General features: G+C 40.0%; 1 protein-coding gene across 2 annotated transcripts in view; it reads left to right on the top strand.

Annotated features, from left to right (window-relative positions):
• GPC5 (glypican 5) overlaps window positions 1-24,350 on the top strand; it is a 1,424,459-nt gene that overhangs the window by 761,468 nt on the left and 638,641 nt on the right. The window contains exon 8 of one of the 2 annotated variants that reach the window (XM_004746154.3): window positions 11,154-12,742. The exons of the other annotated variant lie outside the window; for it this stretch is intronic. Coding sequence (XP_004746211.1) covers window positions 11,154-11,257 — 104 coding nt within the window. The 3' untranslated portion in view covers window positions 11,258-12,742. Of the gene's footprint in view, window positions 1-11,153; window positions 12,743-24,350 lie in introns of those variants that run through there. 2 annotated transcript variants of the gene reach the window in all.

Genomic DNA, 24,350 nt, shown 5'->3' with positions numbered 1-24,350 from the left:
CGTGTCTCTGTTACTCCTCCTGGTCTCAGTGTGGTCCTTTTATCCTTTATTGTGGAGAAGCTGTTCAGCTAATTTTTCAGAGAGAATTGTTGCATACCTGTCTGTGTCTGTGGGAGACAGGTGTCTTTGTGTCTGTGGGAGGAGGTAAGTTCAGGATCTTCTTCTGTCGCCATCTTGAACCACTGCCAATAAAAATAATGTTTATTTGTCTTTGAGAAGTTTTCCTGGCCCTTAAGTTTATCTCAGAATTTCATTGATTCATTGATTCATTCATTCGGCATAGAGTTGTTATGTAATCACAGCCGGCCTGGACTCAGAAGGAGATTCAATGTGATTCAACAATCGCATTTAAGGAGAGTGTGAGCATTTGATGAGGAGGACAGTCGCTGGTCTTCTAGAGACGGAGAGAGTCAGTAGGGCAGGAGCCAAGGGAGCAAGGAAAGCATAATGAATTACTTAATTAGAGAAGAATTAATTTTGCTTTTCATTAATAATATCTTCCAAATTTATTTCTCTTACAGAATTTATTAGAAATAAAGATGTATTCCATCTCATAAAAGTAATACTACATAATATACAATCAATAAAGTATTAAATATTATTAAATAGTTTGTCTAAAGTTTTTGAAATATTAATATCAATTTTATAGCGACTTATGCTGATAGCTCCTGATATTTTTATAAGGCTTAATTAGAGAGGAAATGTTTTATTTTAAAGGCATATACTGACTTTCGCATAATAATAAGAATAGAAATGAAGATTTTTATATACAAAGCACTTAATATATAAATATATACACTTAATATGTATTTTAAAATTTAATTTAACTGATTTTTAAGAGGGAGAAGTAGAGGTTTGATTAGTTTTTTATTGTTCAATATTTAATCAGCTCTCAAATATAATTACAACCCTACAAGAGAATTAGTCCCCCACTGAAAACTTTATTGAAAACTAAGTGACCTCCCTAAAGATTTTAGTCATGAAGTCTTAGGGAAATTTCACTTTTATTTATAAAACTTTTGCTTTGGCCCTTCTGTTCATGATCCAAAGGCAACATTTCTCTAGCTGCTAAGCTCTTCTGTTTTCTACTTTCCAACATGCCAACATCAAAGCTGTAACTTTGCCCTCTCCTCTCCTTATCCACGTCAGACCCCGGGTAACTGGGAGAACTTTCAACATCAACAGCAGCTCGTCTTACCCATAAACAAAGCGCGGAGACAGAGGCACGCAGTTGCCAGACCCAGAAAGCAGTGGGTGAACGTGGGATGTTCTCCGCTCCAGCCTCAGACCGGAGAAAGTGCGCTCTCCCGCATCACTGGGTCCTAAGTGAAAATAATATTTATTTGGGTGAGCCTGCCCTACAGGAAATGTTGAGATCCTGAAAACTGTGCCGCGGAAACAACACGGATTGTACAAGTAAAGGTGAGGGGCACCTGCGGATGTGAGTGATGCTGAGGATGATGGCCAGGACGCAGGTGACGGCGGCGAATCTGCACTCGCAGATTCCTCATATGCTTATAAGCATCTTTTTTCACTCAAAATTCCCTTCTCTGGAGTTCCAAAGAGACAAAAGGGTGGTAAAATAAGCCCCCCCCCCCCCGCCCAGCCTGCCATTTTCTTATCGACTTCATACTTGTTCCCTTGAAATCGGGAAGCACCAAGGATAGACTACACTGGAAATATTGTAGCATCCAGAGAAGGAAGGGTCATGCACATGATATGACACATACTTAGCGCGTCATGCGGCGTGGCCACCGGCCGCGAGGCTGCCTGTCCTCATCAGCCCAGGGGCTGACATGGTCGACTCTGACCTCGGGCGTCGCTTTTCACAGCCGGTATGTTTGGTTTCAGAGCTCTGGGCTGCTGCTGCACGTTCATGGTAAATTGTATCGTCTGCATTAGCCATTGAAAATCCTGTGTGAAATCATAACGTGCTGTAGTACTTTTGTGTGCCTTGGTTTCTGTAATTCCACTGCATTCTTGTGGGGCTGCATCCCCCCCCACCCCCCACCCCGATATCGCCCCCGATATTCTTTAGGAAAATGCAGAATAGGTTGCATTTGCTGCCTGTTTTGAATGTCATAGTAAAAGTTTTTTCTCAGAAAAAAAAAATTATTCTCTGGAAAATATGTGTATATGTACATATAAAGATATGTAAATAATACATTATATATTATATATGATATTTATGACATATATATACATGTATATATATTCCATTGCACACTAAGACACTACATGATAGCCACATGGCTACATGGGCCTCCACATGCCAACTAATTCTCGCCTCAAAATCCTTGCACTTGCCAGTTTCCTTTTCTTGGCGTTCGAGTCCTGGCTTTTCTAACTTAAGGTTAGAAATAAATAAATAATAAATAAATCATTTCTGATTTATCTGAAGAGGTCCACCCCTCCTTCCATATAATAACACTCAACTCTTCTATACTACAGAACTTATCCAAAGATCTCTCATTTTGTATTTGTTTATATATTATGTATTTAGGTAATGTGTGCCTCTCTCTCTCTTTTTTTTTTTTTTTTAAAGATTTTATTTATTTATTTGACAGAGAGAAATTACAAGTACACTGAGAGGCAGGCAGAGAGAGAGAGAGAAGGAAGCAGGCTCCCTGCTGAGCAGAGAGCCCGATGCGGGACTCGATCCCAGGACCCTGAGATCATGACCTGAGCCGAAGGCAGCGGCTTAACCCACTGAGCCACCCAGGCGCCCAATGTGTGCCTCTCTTTACTAAAAGGCTTACTGCTCTATTCCATTATATTCTGGCACCTAGAACTGATTATGTTACTCACTGTGTCCTATTAAAAATGTTTCTCACTGGACATCTAGGTGACTCAGTTAGTTAAGCTGCTGCCTTCGGCTCAGGTCATGATCCCAGGGTCCTGGAATGGGGTCCCGCATTAGGCTCCTTGCTCAGCGGGGAGCCTGCTTCTCTCTCCGCCTCTGCCTGCCATTCTGTCTACTTGTGATCTCTGTCTCTGTCAGGCAAATAAATAAAATCTTTAAAAAATGTTTCTCACTGACAGGTTTGTTTATGGGTCATTGATATGCTCCTTATTAATTAGTAACACTTCCTTATTGGTAGGTAATGATTTCTCCACAGGATTCTGAGGTCCAAATTTATAACCTGCAGTTCAAAAATCTGTATGATCTAATTAGCTCAGGTATTATTCTTGCTTCCATCAGGAGTGAAATGCAGATGTGGATGGATGAGTAAATGAGGAAATGAATTAATAAATTAATAAAACAATGAGTAAAGTCAGAACCTTAGGAAGATAATTGCACCTTTCAACGATGTCAAGAAAGAAGTCCACCACCTGTGTAGCCCTTAAAGCCAATGGCAGAGATACTGAGTGGCCTGATAAATTTTAATTTTTGATCCAGGATGGCTGTTTATATAATCTTTACTAGCAAATTACAGTTGTAAAAGGATCCAAGTAAGTTATTTCTGATAAATTGCATTCACATCTCTATTTTAAAAATAGAGAAATGTTTACATACTCAAAATGAGATGGAAAACAGTGAGTACAACCGAAGTCTTACTTCTTTAACTCAGTACTAAAATTGAGACTTCACAGAGGTACGTGACTTACAGATGGTAAGTAAGTTTGGTAGGCAATACCTGTTTTTGTTTTTGTTTTGTTTTAAGATTTTACTTATTTAACAGAGAGAGGGCACAAGCAAGAGGGGCCCGCAGAGGGAGAGGGAGAAGCAGGCTTCCCTCTGAGCAGAGAGCCCAGCACTGGGCTCGATCCCAGGACCCCAGGATCATGACCCGAGCTAAAGGCAGATGCTTAGCCAACTGAGCCACCCAGAAGCCCCGGCAATATACACTTTTGATTTCCTTTAGAAAAATGTTTAACATCTAAAGGGAAGTTAACAAATAATGGTCTGACTCTCTTCCAGGATAAAATAACTTGCTGTCAACTGTCATATCAATGTTACAGCAAAGGAAATTAAAGAGAGCTCAAAACTGCCAGATAGTTTAAAGATAGGAAGTAAGGTTTTTCTAGAATTAGATTCTCTGTAACAAAATCAGTACATGAACATCACTTAGTCAAGTAGCAAGAAAAGTATTTGAATAGTATTTGAAATAGTATTTGAAAAGCTCATTGTTTTTTCACTGTAGAGATCTGTGTATTCCAGTCTCCAAAACCAGCAACATCTAGCCTATGGTCCACTTAACATAAAAGTTATATAAAGTATCTGAGAACTTAATTTGTTAATTCTAATAGCACCTTTCCTTTCATTTGAAAGCAAAAGGAACATACTAAATCAAAAGACTTCTCATTTGATTTCAGAATATAAATGTCCCCAGTGTCAGAAAGTGGTTAATTCTATTTGAAATAACATTTAATAGTGAAAAAAAAAACTTTCTTTCATCAAAATGTACAGTTGGCTTCATATGGTTTGAGAGGAAATATTGTCTATTTCCAATTAGAAGACTAATTTCAGAAGAGAACATTGATGATTATTACTTTTCTAATTCAGATGTTTGGATATTTTAAGAGTCAAAGTAAAGGCTCACCATTCCAATGCTACTAAGGAAATACTATTGTTGAATCTGTCTTGGGAGTCTTCCTGCAGTCAAAGATTTGCCCATTTGTACTAAACGGACAGATTACATCGGTTACAGGACCGTTGAAGTTTTATTTTAAAATTCAGGCAGATGGTCTCTCGGCCTTTTGGCTGAGATCAAGTGTAAAATTCAGGCAGAAGTGTTAATACTGACTGCATCAATTCAAACAGGTTTTTATTTTAAAAAAGCTATGATAGTCCCTCTAGACTAGTGTGTATAGTTTTGTGTCTTAGGAATCCTTTAAGAATAATAGGCATGTGCGAAAGCCTGCATATTACTAAATTTCATAGCAAGCTGAGAATTACTTGGATCCTGTCAGTAAGTCAAACTGAAAACACCTGTTCCTGTCTAAGTCTTCGTTCAAAGTATTTTCATTGAGAATATGAAGCATAGTCATTGTAATTATAATCAGGGCCAAACTTTATTTTAATTATATAATAACATTCAAAAAGGAATGAATGGCTGCACTTTTCAATATGCTGAGGGATGAGTATGTTACTTTGAATCCCTTTTATTTTTTTTCCTTTTATATTAAAACGTTCCCCAAGTTCCAAATAGTACTTTGCTCACACATTCCTTCTTAAAACATGACCTCAAAAGAAAAATAAAGGGGGGAAAAAAAGACTTCAGTGAAATTTTTATTCACTTCTATACACCCCAAAATATTGTGCTTTTACTTTCTGTGATGAAGTGACATTTGCTGTCATACAAAATAATTGTAATTTTTATTATCCTTCATCGTAAACACGTACTAAGTACGTATTTCTTTACATAATTTATTAGCCAGAGCTAATGCAGTTTTGGGTGCAAATGTAAGAAATCCAAGACAAATGTACTTAAACAAAATGGAGGATTATTTGACTCATGTAAATTGTAGAAGACTCCCATAAGAGGAACTAGAGAATTGAAACAGTTGGGCTTCTCTTTGTACCTCTCATTTTTGGCTTTATGCCAACCAAATTACCTCAGACTGAGTTTCTTCAAGGCTAAACTCATGATTTCTGACATCATCAGCGCCTGTATTCTCAGAGCTTTCCAAAGAGGAAAAAAAAAATACTGTTATTTTTCAGCTTTGTTTTGACAAGCCCTGGGGGGGAGTTTCTAATTGGCCTATATAGGGTCACATGCCTACAACTAGACAAATTATGGGCCCAGGAACGTGTTACTATGTCAGGTGGCATCTTGAAACCAATACCTGTAATTATGGAGTTGGGGATCATGTAAGAAGTTGCTGGTTCCTGTTCTGATCTCATGATTTGAGCAAAAGAAGTGTCTCCAAAACAAATATCTTTTCCAGGGGGAAAAAAAAAAATGAGAGGAATGGAGGGAGCGGGACACACACACACACACACACACACACACACACGGTTAAGCACTCTCTCCTTTCCTATTCTTTCATCTCCCCTGTCATCAAGCACACATTGAACATTATCTGTGGATTCCAGTGAAAGCTAGTGCTAACAGACTGGCATGCTTTGGGTTATTCATGATCTTAGTTCTTCAGAAATTTGAGTTGCCATTATTTATTTTACATATTATTTTACAGTGAAAGAGAGGAAGACATTATAAAGTGTAAAATTTTGCAATATAAAAGGACGAATCAGATGTTTAAGAATGGTATTTCATCAGTTTTAAATCATATTTCTGATACCCAGTTAAATCTTAGAATTGATGGGAGTTTTTGTTTTGTTTTATTTTTTAAGATTTTTATTTATTTATTTGACCGAGAGAGTACAGAGAGAGAGGATACAAGCGGAGGGAATGGAGAGGGAGAAGCAGGCTTCCCACTGAACAGGAAGCTCCATGCAGACCTTGATCCCAGGACCCTGGAATCATGACCTGAGCCTCAGGCAGACACTTGGTGACTGAGACACCCAGGTGTCCCAAATTGGTGGAAATCTTAAGTTGCTGTTGACCAGGTGGTGTCCATGGCACATTGCCACCTTAATTGAATGATCTGCTTGGTTGATACTGCATGTGTTGATTTCAATGGTCATAAAAGATATTGTCAGTATATCAATTACACAATAACTCAGCATTAAAACAAATATATTGTCTTTTGTGGAGAGTCATGTTAACAGAGCAGTGGGCATACATTTGGTATTTTTGAAGCGAGTATTCAGAAGTAGAAGCATGAGCTCAATTTAATTTTCTATTCTTTAGAGCAAAAATCAAGTACTTTAGGACCTACAAAAGGAGCATTCCCCAAAGTGGATGAAACTATACTTTGCTTTATTACTGAATCAGGTGCAATGCAGCTAAAGTTAGGGGAGATTGCTAGATGCCTTGAAAGAAATGAAAGGAATTTAAGAACATGAGTCTTGAATGACAAAATTATGTAGAATTGTCTTTGTGGTATCATGACAGGTGTTATTTAGCAAGGGTTTTCCTTCTTTATAGTACTTAAAATAATCATACATCTTATAATTGATATCTTTGATGTCAATAAAATACTATAATTGATATTACTTCATGGAAGTCATTTTGGTAGAGTTATGGACTAGTAAGATTGTTATATTAGTATCAGATCATTGAAATAAGGGACAAATTCACAGTCCTGGTGGGAGATCTTCACATACTTTTTTCAATAACTGAAAAAAAAAGCAAGTAGAAAGTGGTAAGGGTATAGAAGACATTAACAACGTAAATCACAGACCTACTTTAATTAATATAGTGAGCATTGCATCCAGTAAAAGAAAATTGAGCCCAATAATGCCAGAAACCATGTTCTTTTCAAGCACACATAAGATATTTAACACATTAGTACTATGTTGGGCCATAAAAAAAATCACTCAGAGTATATTCTCTTATCCCTGTGGAAACCAGCCAAAAATCAGCTGAAATCACAGAATTGGTACAGAATAATGTTAGCATCTGCACCGAGATCCTGAAATCTAGGTTAAAACACAGAGAAACAATAGATATGTACTTTATTATGAACCCATTTCTCTTACATATTCCATATAAATCATATCACAAGTCCCAGTGAATCCAATGCAAGAAATGAAGAGATATGCTGGTTGAACCTTTTTTTTTTTTTTAAAGATTTTATTTATTTATTTGACAGAGAGAGATCACAAGTAGGTAGAGAGGCAGGCAGAGAGAGAGAGGAGGAGGAAACAGGCTCCCTGCCGAGCAGAGAGCCCGATGCGGGACTCGATTCCAGGACCCTGAGATCATGACCTGAGCCAAAGGCAGGGGCTTAACCCACTGAGCCACCCAGGCGCCCGCTGGTTGAACCTTTTAACTGTCACTTACTTCTTAATGCCTTGAATTCAAACAAATGTTTGGAACAGTGTGGGGGCATATCCAGTCATGGTAAGACCTTAATTTTATGAATTGTTCTTAGACTAATAAGAATGTCCACAATAAAGCACAAAGATTTTAGACCTGGAAAGAACTTTCAGGCCAAATTATGAGTAGGAAGATAGTATGATCTCACTGAAAGAAGAGAATAGTCATTGAAACAATGGGGGTAAAGTTCGAGTTTTGTCTCTGCTCTGTGATATTAGGTGAAAGATTTAAATAGGATGAACTTCAGTCTTCTGTATAATAGTTGTAATTAATTCTTGCCTATTGACTGTGCAAGAAAATAAGGAATTGGAACTAACATCTGGTGAGGACCTAATAACTACTGGTAATAAGCTTGATCCTGAATCTGTGAGTGTTTAATATCAGTTAATACTCCTAACAACCCTTTGACACAGTAGGTAGATAAATAAAATGCATGTGAGAATTCTGCATTAACTGTAAAAATTAATGCCTAGTTATTATCTCATGCGAACAAAAGTAGGTGTGCATTTTTATGTACCATATGTTAGATTTTTAACATGCTATCAATATCAAAGTGATGAGAACATATTTTTTTCTATATGTACCATAAAGATTGAAAGTTTCAGTATGCATCATGGTAACTATTGCGATTTGTTTCTTTTTTTTCATAGCGGATTCTGAATTCCTACTAAATAACTCAACATATTTAGGTTCCTCAGTAGGCATTTAAAAAGTATTTTAGGAAATTTTTGCCAATTCTCCATTGACGTTAGGGGCTCAGTTCCCTTTTTTTTCTTCTTAGCTTTGTTAAAAAGAGTTGCTTCTTCCTCATAACTAAAAACTGATTGAACAAAGTTATCACTAGACTTCTTTTTATCTATAGCTGTCTGTTCTTTCCAGGGAATTAAGGAGCTTCTCTGGTTTCAAATAATGGTCATGATAATCACCAACAAACTCAGCCATAATCTTTTATTTTATTTTATTTTATTTTATTTATTTATTTGACAGAGATCACAGGTAGGCAGAGAGGCAGGCAGAGGGGAAGGGGGAATCTTTTAAAACTATTAAAACTATTTAGACCAAGACATAAAAAGTTAATATGGTGTTTATAAAACCTAAGATCTGTTAGAACAATATATAATACAAAAAAAGAGATTATTCTTGCTGCAGGTTGGGTTCTTAGTCCCCAAAATAAGGCAAACGGATGGGAACAGCATCCAAGTCACCTTAAAACAAGGTTGAATTGTTCCCCCCCATAAAGCAACTGTAGTTTTCCGAGTCAAAAATGAGGAAAAAAACTAAAGGTACGTGTCACATTGGCATGGCTTGGAGAAGAGGCCAAGAAGTAAAGAAACCAGACCAACCTCATATGAATTAAGACTTTCTTGTAGATTTCAAACCCTTCTATCTTATTTTATAGACTTTCCTATTTTAAAAGTACTCCAAGACATTGGGTCTACTGTCTCACCAACAGCCGAGTTTTAAATGACCACTCCTTAAAAGTGGGGTTTTTAAATTTTCTATTAATTATCCCAGAATAGTGTTTTGTGCCTTGGAGAAGCAGGCCCTCAGACGAGTAATAAATAAATGGATAAAATAAATGATAGTGGAAAAGCAGCTGATTCTTGGCATATGCAGGGTAGGAGGGCTTTAGAAAGAAAAGAAATCTACTGAACTCTGGTCATTGAATCTTGGTCACGAGAATTCTTCATGGGAAACAAAGAAACAGTGTATATCATGCATGTTTCCTAAGCCAGTTACCTTATAGGGGTTATTTGGCTGCCAGTTTCCTATCCAGAATTTATCCATTCTGCTCCTCCTTGTTCCTGACACATTCTCTGTGCAACCTGTGTAGGTCAGAGGAAGTTGACCCTGCCCTCAGCAATAAGGGTGGCCCCTGAAATCCAAGCCAACCTTGGTCCTCCCATCCCTCTTATCACTGATTGATTCAAGGATCCAGGCTTTAGCCAGGCAGTGTGTGGCTTATCCCTACAGATGGATAGTGGTTAAGGCAGATGTTCTCCAAGTATGGCTCAGCAGAGGCAGCCCCTAGGGACGTGTCAGAAATGCAACATCTTGGGCTCCCACTGAGACCTCCTGGATCAAAAACTAGAAGAGGGGACCCCAGCAATGTGTGGTGAACAAACCCTCCAGATGAGTCAGATACATGCTCAAGTTTGGAAACAAATGGGTTAAGGATGAGCTCATGAGTTAGATACGTTCAATCAGATCCACTGAAAGGACTTTCACCCCCATGGACCTGAGAGTGATTTTCTCTACCTCTCTTTGATTTAAATAGAAAAGCTGAACCCCCCCATCGGCCACTGGCAGACTCTTGGACAGCATGAGAAATTTCAGCCTGTTGAGGGGAGAGTGAAGAGGAAACACAATAAAGCACTTGAAAACAGAGCTTCAATTTGGGTAGTGCAGGATTTCCAGTCTAGTAAGAACTCCACATTTCTTTATTATTTAAACCAGTTTAACTCAGATTTTCTGTTACTGCAGCAGAGAACATTCTAAGGGATACTAAAGAACCAGAATACATTACAATATTAACTTGTTCAAGAGATAAAGGTTACAATATTAATTTTTTCAGCAGATACATGTAGATCAACTACTAGGCGCCCATCAGAGCTCTAGGCATTGGAGACATAATGTGAATAGTGTTTTAAAAAGAAAAACAAATTTTATGGAACTTAACATTCTAGTTGGGGGAAACAGTCAAAAGGTAAGAAAGTTTGGCATGGTTAGCAAGTGGCAAATGCTACAGATGCTACAGAAGTTGTTGGAGGCCACGGCACGGTGGGAGTCGAGGACCAAACCAGGCCCTGACTTGTGTCTCCTTCAAAGTCCAGACACCTTGACAAGGTTAAGGAGGGGAAAGTTGAGTGCACTGAGAAAGGGTCTGTGCTATGTGTCGTGCGCTCACCTACATGACTTCCCACACACTCTCCCTGCAGTAGGGAACAATGCGGCCAGAGCCCTGAGTTCTTAGTTAATCCTTGTTGTTCTGTACCTCCCATGATCCACTCCCTGGCTGATTGTCTTGCTAATGGTTTTAGCTGAAACTACCTGGGCTCACGAGGTTTGCTTGTAGTTAATGTAAGCTTGTTATAGGAACTTGTGGTCGTCTGACTAGGTACTGATGTAATGCTCCTCCTATTCTGGTTTGCCTTATAAATGCTTGTAAGACATGGAATAAATTTGGCACTGTTGGTCATCCTCTTCAGTGTCCCTCCTGCCCCCATCTCTTTGTCTCTTAACTTTTTTTCATCATCCTCTTAGCCTCCACGGTTACCCCGGTCGATTCGTTGTGCTGGCCGCGACAAGAAGTGCTCAATCCAGAAGTGGGAACAGCTGTCAGAAGATACCCTTGGCCTAACCTGTAGCTTTGCCAGCCAAAGCACAGGGGGTCAAGCAACTTGCCCAGGATGGCAGAGGTGACAAATGGTAGGACTGTGATCTTGATGGAGGAGAGCTGTGAGCCCTGAAGTGTGAGCATTTTCTGCTACACTATATTCCCTGTAGAGATACATTAAATGCTCAAAAAACAATCTCTTATGAGTAAAAATCAGCGAATGAACCAAAATCCTTGGGTAGTTTGACTGAGTTTCTCTGGGACCCTTTCTTTCCTTCAAACAGGTCTTTAACATGCACACTATCTTAAAGAGGGAGAACTTGACACCTTACCATGTTGTGATGGAAGTGCCTGCCACGTGGGTTTACTATTTGTGGGGGGTCAAACCCAATGCAGTAATGAAATTTTTTGCTTATACTAGAGCTTATGTTCAGTTTGTTGGGACCCGTTATTAGAACATTGGAATACTTCAGATCAATAAAGAGCTGCTGTCGTAAGTTCCACTAATGTCCTTAGGGTGTGCCAGCAACTCTAGCATCTCCCTTGGGACCTTATTCTGGTCCTGGACCTAAGGGTCAGCAAGGAACCCAGGACCCCGTGCTATTGTCAGGACCATCCTCACTGGCCATTACCATCACGAGCCTAAATATACTAAATATTTAGTATATCACCCTTGTATGACAGCCCTCCTAGGCTCTATCCCCAAAGTCACTTGGCAATGTATCCAACGAATGGAATTGATGATGGAAGGGAGGGTATGAGAGAGGTTTCTCTCAGCTGTGGTCAAGCCACCACCGAGGGGAATCATCTTGACAAGAATCCGATTGATACAAACCACAATCCTGCTGTCCTCCGCACCAGCCCAAAGGAGAGGGGGAGATTTCTCTCTGAACTCCAAGCTCAGGTTTCTCAGACAAATGATGGGATAGTTATGTTGATGATGGCCTTGAATAATAGATGTGTCCCTTTGTTAACAGATGTGCCCTGCAGTTGCTAATTATAAATTGTACATTTTCAATGTGTTTTCCTTTGTATCAAACGTATATATGACAAACTTCCCATCCTCCTGGAGCACACAAATCAGTTTTTTAATGGAAAACTTGGGAAGACAGATTTTATTTCATATAATAATTTTCAGTGAATAGAAAGACAGCCCGGCAATAGGGAGAGAAAAAGAATGCCTCGGAACAGAAAATTTTTATGTTTGCGATCTATGGAACACTTACCTCTGAGAATCTGTCAGAAAATGAGGCCTTATCTTGCTTGACAAAGATCATCATCTAGTGAATAATTCCTTTTGAGGAATTTAAAACTTAAGCTGTTCTCCCTGAAATAACTCTATAATCTGGCAGAGCCAATATGTAAACCAACATTTAAAAAGCAGAGGGTGTTAGAACTCCTTCCATCAACAAGTTAATAAACTGTGGCATCCCAAAATCACACCAGAAATGTTTTGTCGGTTTTTCCATTATTGATAATAAAGAACTCCTTTATAGTCCTCAGAATAAAAGTGGCAAACTCCCAAACAGTTCAGGGTAGGTGAACTCTACCTGATAGTCTTTTTTCTGTAGGTCTGCTTCCATTAGGCAGCGTATCTGAAGAGTTAAAGCTGGAAGGTTCAAGTGCTTTATAAAGGAAACTGCTGTAAGACGATCATGTACACAGCTTTCTAACCCTACACGGTGGTTGGAGCTTTCTCCGACAGACATAAAAAAAAATCCTGTTTCCATGACATGGAACATTTTATTGATATGCCTGATTGTAATCTGCTGCTTGCTTGCTTCTTTATAAAGGCCTATAATGGGTTCTATATTGTTAGAATCACAGATTAAAAAAATCATACATGATTAGAGTGTAACTTTTTTTTTTTTTTGACAGAGAGAGATCACAAGTAGGCAGAGAGGCAGGCAGAGAGAGAGAGGAGGAAGCAGGCTCCCTGCTGAGCAGAGAGCCCGAATGCGGGACTTGATCCCAGGACCCTGAGATCATGACCCAAGCCAAAGGCAGCGGCTTAACCCACTGAGCCACCCAGGTGCCCCTAGAGTGTAACTATTTTATTGGTCACCGTACTTCTGAGTGATAGTCTTCTCAGCTGCTTTCTATCATGTAAAAATCAAGGGCTGTTCAGGCATTAATTCTTTTTATACTGCCTTGCTTTCTGTTTTTAGGACTTATTCAATATTTCTGGTTTATTCAATTTTGGTGGTTTGTTACAAATTACTTTAAAGTCAAAAATGTACGCGGGACTCATCCATATTTTTTGCATACTGCTATAGAAAATCAATAGTACTTTTTTAAAGCATTAATTCACTCATCTTTATAAACATCACTGAAGTATCCATTTAAGAGACGTATTCTGTTAAATAGCCAATTTCACCCTTCTGAGCTCTAGACTCTCAGCCCCTACTGCTAGCTTTGGTTTAGGCTGGTGGTGAGTTATTAACTCTTTCAAGCCTTCATCCTGCCTCAGTCCTCTATGTTGTCTATCATCCTGATAATAATGCCACTTAGAATTCATGCAACACAGTAGTTCTACTGGAGGGCAAGACTGGGAGCTCGTATTCCTCTGCCATATTTCTTTCTCAACCGCCCCGTGGTAAGCAGAATAATGGCTCTCCACAGATGTTTCACGTCTTCATCCCTGGAACCCGTGAAAACGCTAGGGTCCACAGCAAAGAGGCTTTAAGGTTGCTGGTGAAAGTAATATTATAAATTAGCTGACCTGGAGTGGGGACCGTAGCCTGGATTGCTCAGGTGCGCCAAATGGAATCACGAGTGTCTTTATGAAATGAGAGAGACCGGGAAGGAGACTTGACAGGAGTAGGTGATTAAGGCCTAGGTCTGCTATTGCTGGCTTGGAAGATGGAGCCATAAACCAAAACATACTGGAAGCCTCTAGAAGCTGGAAAATGAAAAGCGATGAATTCTCCTCCAGAGCTTCCAGAAGGAACAAAGTCCTGACTACGCCTTCATCTCCTCGGACTAAAAGTAAGAATAATGTGTTTTGAGGTGGAGTTGGGGAGCCAACAGCCAAGAAAGAATGCTTGATAGGTTTTTGGTGCAAAAAGGTGGTTGTAGCCTAGCAGTAGGACAGTACGCATGGGCAGAAAGAGTTGCACTGGGGTTGTGGGGTGTTAGCTTGTGCTTTGTTCTCTGCTTGCCTTCCGCTTCAAGACCCCTTCAGGCTTCTGACCTCTAGAACTACAAGGTAAGAAATTATATTGTTTTGTTGTGCTGTTTAAACCTTAGAAGGGGATTTGCTTAACTGAACAATAAAATACCATTTTAGCAGAAATGATTATATCCATGTGAAAAAAAAAAAGACTTGGGATTCTGCGACATATATATATATATATATATATATATATATATAAAATATAAACTTCTTGTGAAGGAGCATTGTGATTTAAGCATGCTTAGCAGGACTCTTCCTATCAAGGTTTCAAACTTTTTAATCTGTCTTTTTACAGCTTGAACAAGTTTATTTCCATTAAAAGCCTTACAACGCTTTTTTAATTAATTTGAGAGAATGTAATTGCTGGAACAACTCAATGGAATAATTAAAGCAATTTTAATACATCAACATTTACTGTTTGGCAAAGGAATCAGGGAGAAAGGAAAATAATTCATGTGGTTTCTCTTTCATGAGTTTGGTTTTTTTTTTTTTTTCCTATCAAAAATTCCAGAAAGCATGATGAACTGGTGACTTTGCAAAAGTTCTGTGTCCCTTGGTGGAGCAGCTTGTGCTCCCCAAACGGAATGGTCACGGTTGTTTGGGGAAGCAAGTGCCTAGAGGCAAAGGGCTTTTTGAGCCATTTAGAAGCCTTCCATCAAGGCGGCCTCAGCCCCTCACTGTTGGTTTGTGGTTCTGGGGCTCAAGGGCATTGACAGATATCGTTCCAGTGTGATAGTGTATAAAGTTGTGTAAGGGCAGGATGGCCTCGCTCCCTGTGGGATCTCCTGCGTTGTAGCCTTGCGTGTCTTCTCTTGGGCACCCTGGTTTGCGAGGGTAACAGTGAACTCAGTTTAAGGGAACTTCGGTCATCCCACCTCAGTCCAGGCTTTGGTGTGAGGCCCTCCAGGATCTGGTGGGCTCAGAGGGCCAGGGCATGGTGCAATGCCAGCATTTCGGCTCTCCAGGGAGGAACAACAGAAAACTAGGCTCAAATCTCCTAAACTCAAGTCCTAAGGTGATTGTAGCTTTAGGTAACCTCTGGGGGTAATATCTTTACAGAGAGAGGCAAGACCTGGGGCCTATGGCCTAGTTTCCTACAGTTATGACCCCTCTCACCATCTGAAACATGGAAAGTACTCGAGTGCCAAACAAGTACTGGTAATGGTAGGGTAATATCATAAGTAATGATGGTGAAAAGAACAATCGTGGTGGCTAATACTTACCAAGCAGCTATTCCATACAAGGCCCTGGTACTCTTGCTGTCTGACAAGGAAGGAGGGTGCAGCTCTGGCTGTAGGACTTGGCCAGAGTCGCCCAGCTGGTAAGGGGGGTGCTGGGATATAGTCATGCCGTCTGGGGTCAACACCACAGCACGTACCGTAGTACCTTTCCTGAAGAGGATGAGGGTTTGTGGCCTCAGGTAATGGAGAACACCTTCACAGTCTCCTGGGCCAGACTACCTTTCAGCCTGATTTCTTTCTGACGGTAGACTTCTCTGAAATGTTTTTCTTACAGCTAGAGAGTTCACTTGAGGAAACTTGCTATTGCAAATTTTCTCTGCCCCTTCAAGATCTAAAAGTTTTCCAGCCTTTTGATGTTTTGACAATTCAGGACCATCCTTTTTAAGGACCTAGGGGCCATACCTTTGAAAAGTAGTCGTGAAGAAACAGAGGACCTTTGTCTTCCAGTGTCCTGGGAGAGGAGGAGCCCAGTTTAAGTTAAAGTTGCTAATTAGCAAACACTGGAGATCTGTTCTTATTGATTATCCTTGTTCTTTGTCACTCCATCAGCCAGTTCTTTGCCTTGAGCTCACCTCAACTTCAACTTTCCGGTCTGGTCTTTTGTTACAATAAAGGACCGATCACTCCACTCCACTCCACTCCACTCCACGGGAAGTCTCAACCCTTATTGGGATGGTCTTGAATAAAGTCTTTGCCTGTTTAACTGTTAGGTGCAATTTCCTTTGACTTAAGTTATTCTTGATTTTTCCCTCTTTCGGGCATGAAGCATGTTCACATTCCATATCCTGGGTTGTGCCACTTAGATTTAAAAGAAAGCATGTTTCTAATGGTCTGATTACAACCTTTTATGAATTTCCCTTGAGGTAGGTTAGAGACTAGCTTGCATATGGCACTCAGCATGCCAGAAAACTCCATTCTTCTCCTAATCACGGAGGTGAAATCTAATACAACATGTAAAACTCATACAGTGCTTTATCTCCCAACAGTTGCATGACATGGGTGATATGTTTACCCTGAGCAGACGAACCGAGGAGTCCCGAGGTTAGGAATCCCGAGCTGGAAAAGCTGTGCAGAGGTGCATCTCATGGCCTCAGATGGAACTCTTATTTTCAGATTGGCATGCCTATCACCAATTTATTTTCCTACTTCCATATGGGTTCAGGTCCTATCACGAATATCGTCGGTGATAATAGCATAGGTTACATTTCCAGAAGTCTCCATTACATTAAATTTTAGGTTATTTTCCTTGCACTCTACAGTGGAGATCCACAGATGTGCTCCAGAGGACTTTTGACGTCATCACCCGCGTTGCTCCCTCCCCCAGCCTCGCTGCTGATTTCTTTTTACCCTCTCCTTTGGCCAGTCCAAGGTCTCCCTTAGCTATGCTAAAAACATAATTTGGTGCTATAAAACTCAAGTTTCTTTAATGAAAACTGGCAAGAATTTTCAAACCAGCTTCCCCGAAATTGTAGATCAAGCCCTGTTGTGTGTGATGCACAGATAACAGCTGAAACCACTTCATCTACAAGTTAATGGATAAAATTAGCATGTTAAAGAGTTGGAGGGCTTAATTAGAAAGGCAGTCCTTAGGCAAAAAGCCTCTCAGGAATACTAAAGCAGTTTGTCGATTTTGTTTGTAAAAGGTTTGGGGGCAGACACTGGAAATAGGTTTGCAAAGTCAGAATCCGTTTCTCAGTCCGCAATGAAATTATAGCCTTCTTAGGCTTTAAAGGATGTATGCTCATAATAAACATAGGGTCTTTGAACATACGTGATCATTTGTTCAGCTTAATGGTTCCGTTAGAAGCGGGCTGTTGATTTCTGTGCATGTGTCTCTTGTTTTCTCATGTGACCTTGAGGGTGGGTTTTGACACTCTCAAGGAACCATCCAGAAGAAAAAGTTGCACTATTTTTGCCAGCTCCTCCTACCCCTCTCCCTGACATGACAGACCATAGACCTAAGGCAAGGATTCTGTTTTTAAAGACTTCGTTTCTTCCGGCGTTCACCTCTGTATTTTTTTTTTAAACCTGCCTTAAAATGCCACTATTTCTGGATATTTCAAATTAGGTAGGCATTTTCCATTGCCTTCCTACTATAAAGATTTAGGTCTTTTACCTGATTAACACGCGCATACTGCTTTTTCTCCACCCACATCACCACCCTGTAATTATAGAATGCTTGCAGTCAAATTCATGTTTCTACTTTATGACTATATAAATACTATTCCGTTCAATATAAGTAGAGTTCTTTGTAAATACTGGCTGTTGGTTTGTTTTCCTCAATTCAACACCTATGTAACCAGTACCCACCTTCTTGTGTAGCCATTCCTCTAAGTACTGGGGATCTAATGGTTCAGGTGGGGCTGTCTCTACCTGTACAATACAAAGGAGGCAGCCCTAGCAATGTACTTCAGGGAACACGAAAGCTGCTTACCTGGGCTAACATACTGTTTGTTTGACATGTAGCAAAGCTGTGACCCTCAAGTGTTACCGGCTTCTCTGTGACTTAGTTTCCTTTGTCTAAGTTGAAGGAAACCTACTTCTAGAGTTATAATAAATACTAAAAATGTGCCTGTGGACAGGCAAAGGGTACATATAAAATTTTTTGTAATGGATGTCTGGGTGCTATGGTGGGGAGAATCAAACCATTATAGGGATAAGAAAGGCACATTTGGAGCCGGAGATTTTAAATAGGCCAGAAAGTACATTTGTCTCTACCACTAATATATTCAAACTTTCATATCCATACATATCTTCCTTTGCGGGGGATTTATTCCATTCCCTGTTCAGTTCTCACCTGATTTCTTTCTTCACTGATTCCTTAAAAACACTGTATGGATTTGTCTACAATGTTAGTGATTCCCTTGCACGTCTGATCACGCATTTCATCCCTGTTTAATAAGGGGGCGCTACAAATCAGGCTAGAATTCGTCTCCAGGGTAGGGCTTGGTTGTTGATATGCTGACACTTGTTGGAAAATCTTTCATGTCACTTTTGTAGGCCTTTCTAGGGGTTCCTCAGAACTTCGCTGGAGAGAAATACTCCCCTTGCTTCTGGTTGACAAGGGATGTGCCTCACTTTGGAAACTTTCTGATGCTACGATCTGTGTAGGAAAGGTCCAGCTTCTGCTGAAGTGGAAAGACTGGCCACCTGGCTAATAGCTTGAGGGCGGGGACTGAGCCATTTAAATACAAAATAAGTGCTAACTGAATATATCCCCTCTTTTTCTCAGATCTAATCTGCCCCCTTCCCTAAAGAGACCTCCTAGTAAAGCCCATGTTTGAACCTCTGTGAGATTCTGCAGTGTAAATCACCTGGCTTGATCTTTTACTTTTCAGTTTAGAAGTGGGAACTGAGTTTCAGAAACATAAAGAATCAGAACTGTGGTTCCATGACAAATGATTACACGAGCTCTGGGTTTCTGGGACTTACGGAACATAAATGCTGCACCGTCTTCAGCATCCACGACTCGGCTTGGAGTCTAGGTTGCCAGCCCCACTCCAGTAATGCAGCAGGAATGATGGCTAACAACCCAGAGAAGTACTTACCTGTAAGTTAGAGAGTATATTCTATGCTTCATAGGTTAGTTCATTCTGAAAACAAGCCCGTGGTATTGATCTGAGTATCAGCGTCTGTTTCCCCATGTGAAAACCAAGGCAGCAAGAGCACAGGTGCCATAGTTAAAAAATACTGGTGAGTGGTTGTCAGGCGTATATGGCAAAGCAGGGGTTTCAACCCTGGCGTTCTGTCTTGGAGGGCTTGCTGATTAAGAAACAACTACTCTCTATTAGCTGAGAAAGAGCTTTATGACTGTCCAGGGTAGAATGCTAACTAACTTCTCAGGGCTATTCTATTTAGGCTGATTACAACTGAGCTGTTTCTGAGAATATGCTGTACTTCCGTGCACCTTATTTTATCCCATGTATAATGAATCCATGCTGAGGCGCATTTTGTGAAAGATCAATAAAGCAAGAGGACTCCCTTGTCAGAAATCCTAGTATTTAGGGACCTGGGTGGCTCAGTTGGTTGGCCATCTGCCATTGGTTCAGGTCATGATCCCAGGGTCCTGGGGTCAAGTCCCACATTGTGTTCCTTGGTCAGTGGGGAGTCTGCTTCTCCCTCTGCTGCTCCCCCTGCTTGTGTGTGTTATCTCTCTCTCTCTGTCTCTGACAAATAAAATCCTTAAAAAAAAATCTGGGTCGCCTGGGTGGTTCAGTGGGTTAAGCCTCTGCCTCTGGCTCAGGTCATGATCTTGGGGTCCTGGGATCAAGCCTCACATCAGGCTTTCTGCTCAGTGAGGAGCCTGCTTCCCCTTCTCTCTCTGCCTGCTTCTCTACCTGCTTGTGATCTCTCTGGGTCTCTGTCAAATAATAAATAAAACCTTTTTAAAAAAATTTTTTTTTAAGATTTTATTTATTTATTTGACACAGAGAGCGAGAGATGACTAGTAGGCAGAGCAGCAGGCAGAGAGGGGGGGAAGCAGGCTCCCTGCTGATGAGGGAGCCTGATGTGGGGCTTGATCCCAGGACTCCCGGATCATAATCTGAGCCGAAGGCAGAGGCTTAACCCACTGAGCCACCCAGGTGCCCCACAAATAAAATCTTAAAAAAAAAAAAAATCATAGTATGGAGATTCACTGGTTTTGGCTCATATAGATGCCCTAAAGTAGACCCATGGAATAAGAGATGAAAGGCAGAAATTTATCCGATATGATCCTGTGTCTGTCCAGCGCCCTCTTTGCTCTCTGATTTCAGTCTACTTGGTGACAATCTACTCTCCGATTTCCTGTGACCTCCAAGTCTTTACAACTGAAGTCAACATTTGGCAATGGTCTTGGGGCCTGTGGAATCCATAGTTACGCCTGCATGTGATACCCTCAGTGAATGAGGGTATGGATGACTATGAACAGTGGAGTACCTGTGCTTTGCTACCCTTGATTGTCACTGTCCAGTCCCTATATTAGTTCTAACCCTTTCTTGTCACTGTCCAGTCCCTATATTAGTTCTAACCCTTTCCATTAAGTATGAGGAGACTTGCCTTCCATTGTAAACGGACTCAGCTAGAACCCGGTTCCATCTCCCTCTCCATATCTTGATACCCCTCAGGAACACTTGTATTCCTGCTTTTAAGATAAAGCTCTTGAAGTTTATTAGAAAATACTAGATTTTTTTTTCATTTATTTTATTTTATTTCTTTTCAGTGTTCCAGCATTCATTGTTTATGCACCATACCCAGTGCTCCATGTAATACGTGCCCTTGTTAATCCCTACCACCAGGCTCACCCAAGCCCTCAAACACCCTCCCCTCCAAAACCCTCAGTTTGTTTCTCAGAGTCCACAGTCTCACCTGGTTTGTCTCCCCTCCAATTTCCCCCAGCTCACTTCTCCACTCCATCTCCCAATGTCCTCTGTATTATTCCTTATGTTCCACAAGTAAGTGAAACCATATGATAATTGCCTTTCTCTGCTTGACTTATTTCACTCAGCATAATCTCCTCTAGTCCCATCCATGTGGATACAAAAGTTGGGTATGCATCTTTTCTGATGGAGGCATAATACTCCATTGCATAGATGGACCATATCTTCTTTATCCATTCATCTGTTGAAGGGCGTCTTAGTTCTTTCCACAGTTTCATGACTGTAGCCATTGCCACTATGAACACTGGGGTACAAATGGCCTTCATTTTCACTACTGCATCTTTGGGGTAAATACCCAGTAGTGCAATTGCAGGGTTATAGGGAAGCTCTATTTTTAATTTCTTAAGGAATCTCCACACTGTTTTCCAAAGTGGCTGCACCAGCTTGCATTCCCACCAACAGTGTGAGAGGGTTCACCTTTCTCTATATCCTCTCCAACACATGTTGTTTACTGTCTTGTTGATTTTGGCCATTCTAACTGGTATAAGGTGGTATATCAATGTGGTTTTGATTTGAATCTTCCTGATGGCTAATGATGATGAACATTTTTTCATGTGTCTGTTAGCCATTTGTATGTCTTCTTTGGAGAAGTGTCTGTTCATGCCTTCCGCCCATTTTTTGATGTGATTATCTGTTTTGTGTGTGTTGAGTTTGAGGAGTTCTTTATAGATCTTGGATATTAGCCCTTTGTAGTGTCATTTGTGAATATCTTCTGCCATTCCGTGGGTTGCCTCTTTGTTTTTTTGACTGTTTCCTTTGCTGTGCAGACACTTTTTGATCTTGATGAAGTCCCAAAAGTTCATTTTTACTTTTGTTTCCTTTGCCTTTGGAGACATGTCTTGAAAGAAGATGCTGTGGCTGATGTCGAAGAGGTTACTGCCTATGTTCTCTTCTAGGATTCTGATGGATTCCTGCCTCACATTGAGGTCTTTTATCCATTTTTTTTTAAAGATTTTATTTATTTATTTGACAGAGATCACAAGTAGATGGAGAGGCAGGCAGAGAGAGAGAGAGAGAGGGAAGCAGGCTCTCTGCTGAGCAGAGAGCCTGATGCGGGACTCGATCCCAGGACTCTGATATCATGACCTGAGCCGAAGGCAGCGGCTTAACCCACTGAGCCACCCAGGCACCCTCTTTTATCCATTTTGAGTTTATCTTTGTGTATAGTATAAGAGAATGGTCAAGTTTCATTCTTCTACATATAGCTGCCCAGGTTTCCCAGCACCATTTATTGAAGAGACTGTCTTTTCCACTGCATATTTTTTTCCTGCTTTGTTGAAGATTATTTGACCATAGAGTTGAGGGTCCATATCTGGGCTCTCTACTCTGTTCCACTGTCCTGTGTTTCTGTTTTTGTGCCAGTACCATGCTGAAAATACTAGACCTTTAAATTATAGCTCTGGAACAATTGTAGTAGACTCTCGGTTCTTTGGTTAGCATCATCCAGTTCCATCTTAAATAGTAGTCAAGCAGAAGCATTTTATGAATCCTGTGCTATTTGAGTGTTGCCAGTAAATGAGTGTGATTCTTGACCTTTAGCTTGTGGGTACTTTGTTTAGCTTGTGGGTACTTTCTTATCTTTTGTTTTCCCCAGGCTAATCTGTGCCATGAAGCTGTCCTTTCTTTGTGTTGTAACAAAGTGGTTATCTTCCTGTGGTATCTGCGATCAATTCAGTAATCTCTAGGCACTGAGGGCTGCTGAGTAAGAATGAGAAAAAGCCTCAGAACGCAGGAGGAGTGAGCTATTGTCCTCACGGAGCTCTCCTGGTTAGTAGAAAAAGATGGGAGGGAAAAGCCGCACCACATCACTGGTTATAACGTCTGCCTTCAAATACTTCTCACAATTGAGCGATGGTACTATTTATTTGATGCATTTGAAATTATTTAAATACAGATGCCCATGAACTGAGACTTGATAGAAATAATTGAAGTAGTTTAATTACAGTAAATGAAGAGAATTAAACACTGAAGCAGAAACAACAGATGGTCAAAGAAGAAAATGCTAATTCAGAACTATTAGAAACATTAAGGGGAAACTAAGAAATGAAACTGGTTTTCCCAGACACAAAACCATGTCTTCCACTTTTTGTTTGTTTGTTTGTTCTTGTTTTTGTTTTTGACATCCTTAAGATGTGTCAGGGATGTTTTCTTGGCCCTTCCTTTTTAATCTTTAAAAAAATGTTTAAGGTCCTCCCTTGATTACCTTACACGGTCTAATTTCATTCGGAGGGTATTTCCAACTAAGGATATTCATAGTAGGAGTTTGCCAATTATTAAAATTTCAAAAAGGTTAATAGTATTGAGAGCTAATAGTTTCAAACTGTTTCTCAAATATTACAATCTTGGTGTATTGAGGACAAAATTAGCAAGTGTTCATTCAATAAAAACAAATGATAACCTTCTACCAAATCTCAGCATGGGCCAGGTGGACTATAGACCCATTTTCGTATTTTATGCAAAATTGTTTTAGGTAGACTGGAAAACATTTGACCTAGTGTTTACAGATTGCTACAATGACTGTAAATCTTGAAAATAACTTCATCCACGTTCTCTCCTTGTTTTTGTAACTTACTTTTACAGGAAAAGTGACAATTAGAGCCTGTTGCTAAATTAAAAGAAAAAACAATTTTACATTTTGATGAAGATTAATAGCACAAAAGAGAGTTCATACCTGACCTCAAAGCCTTTTTGTTCTAAGCAAGTTGGACTCCGTAAACTTGAAAGGCTTCTTCCTCTGGTATTTGACACATGGAAATAATCATCCTGTTCTGTATACCCTAGTGATTTTAGCCAAACTTATTCCCACCCTATTCTGGAGATAAAATAAATCTTACTTAACATCAGGGGGCAACTTTTCCTTCAGGGTTTTTTTTGTTTGTTTGTTTTTGTTTTTTTTAATAACAGCAGAACTGTAAGAGTGTCAGGGGTCTTCAACAATTTAGAATTAGCTACTTGGGAAATCTGCTTTTGTACAGTATTGAAGTTGCTTTTATTTGCCATTTGTAAAAAAAGTCATATTTTTGTGGGTTGAAATCTTATTTCTTCAGTCACAATGATAGAAATTGTAAGTAGTAAATATGACATAAAAAATTCATTTTTTTCTATAACCTTTTGATATTTTATGTAACTGTGAGTCTGGATGGTGATAAAAATTGGGTTGAAAGAGTTTGGAAACCTAGTTTTCTTATGTTTAACAAAGGCTAGCTTTGTGAATAGTACACTTGTAATTCATGAAAGATCAAAATTTAAAAGTGCAATAAAGCTTGCTTTTTTAATTTTTTTCTTCCACTG

This window comes from Mustela putorius, unplaced genomic scaffold (assembly GCF_011764305.1).
Source record: "Mustela putorius furo isolate JIRA1106 unplaced genomic scaffold, ASM1176430v1.1 tig00003974_pilon_pilon_pilon, whole genome shotgun sequence".
In the NCBI taxonomy this organism is placed as follows: Eukaryota; Metazoa; Chordata; class Mammalia; order Carnivora; family Mustelidae; genus Mustela; species Mustela putorius.
This window is presented reverse-complemented; position numbering and strand designations above follow the sequence as displayed.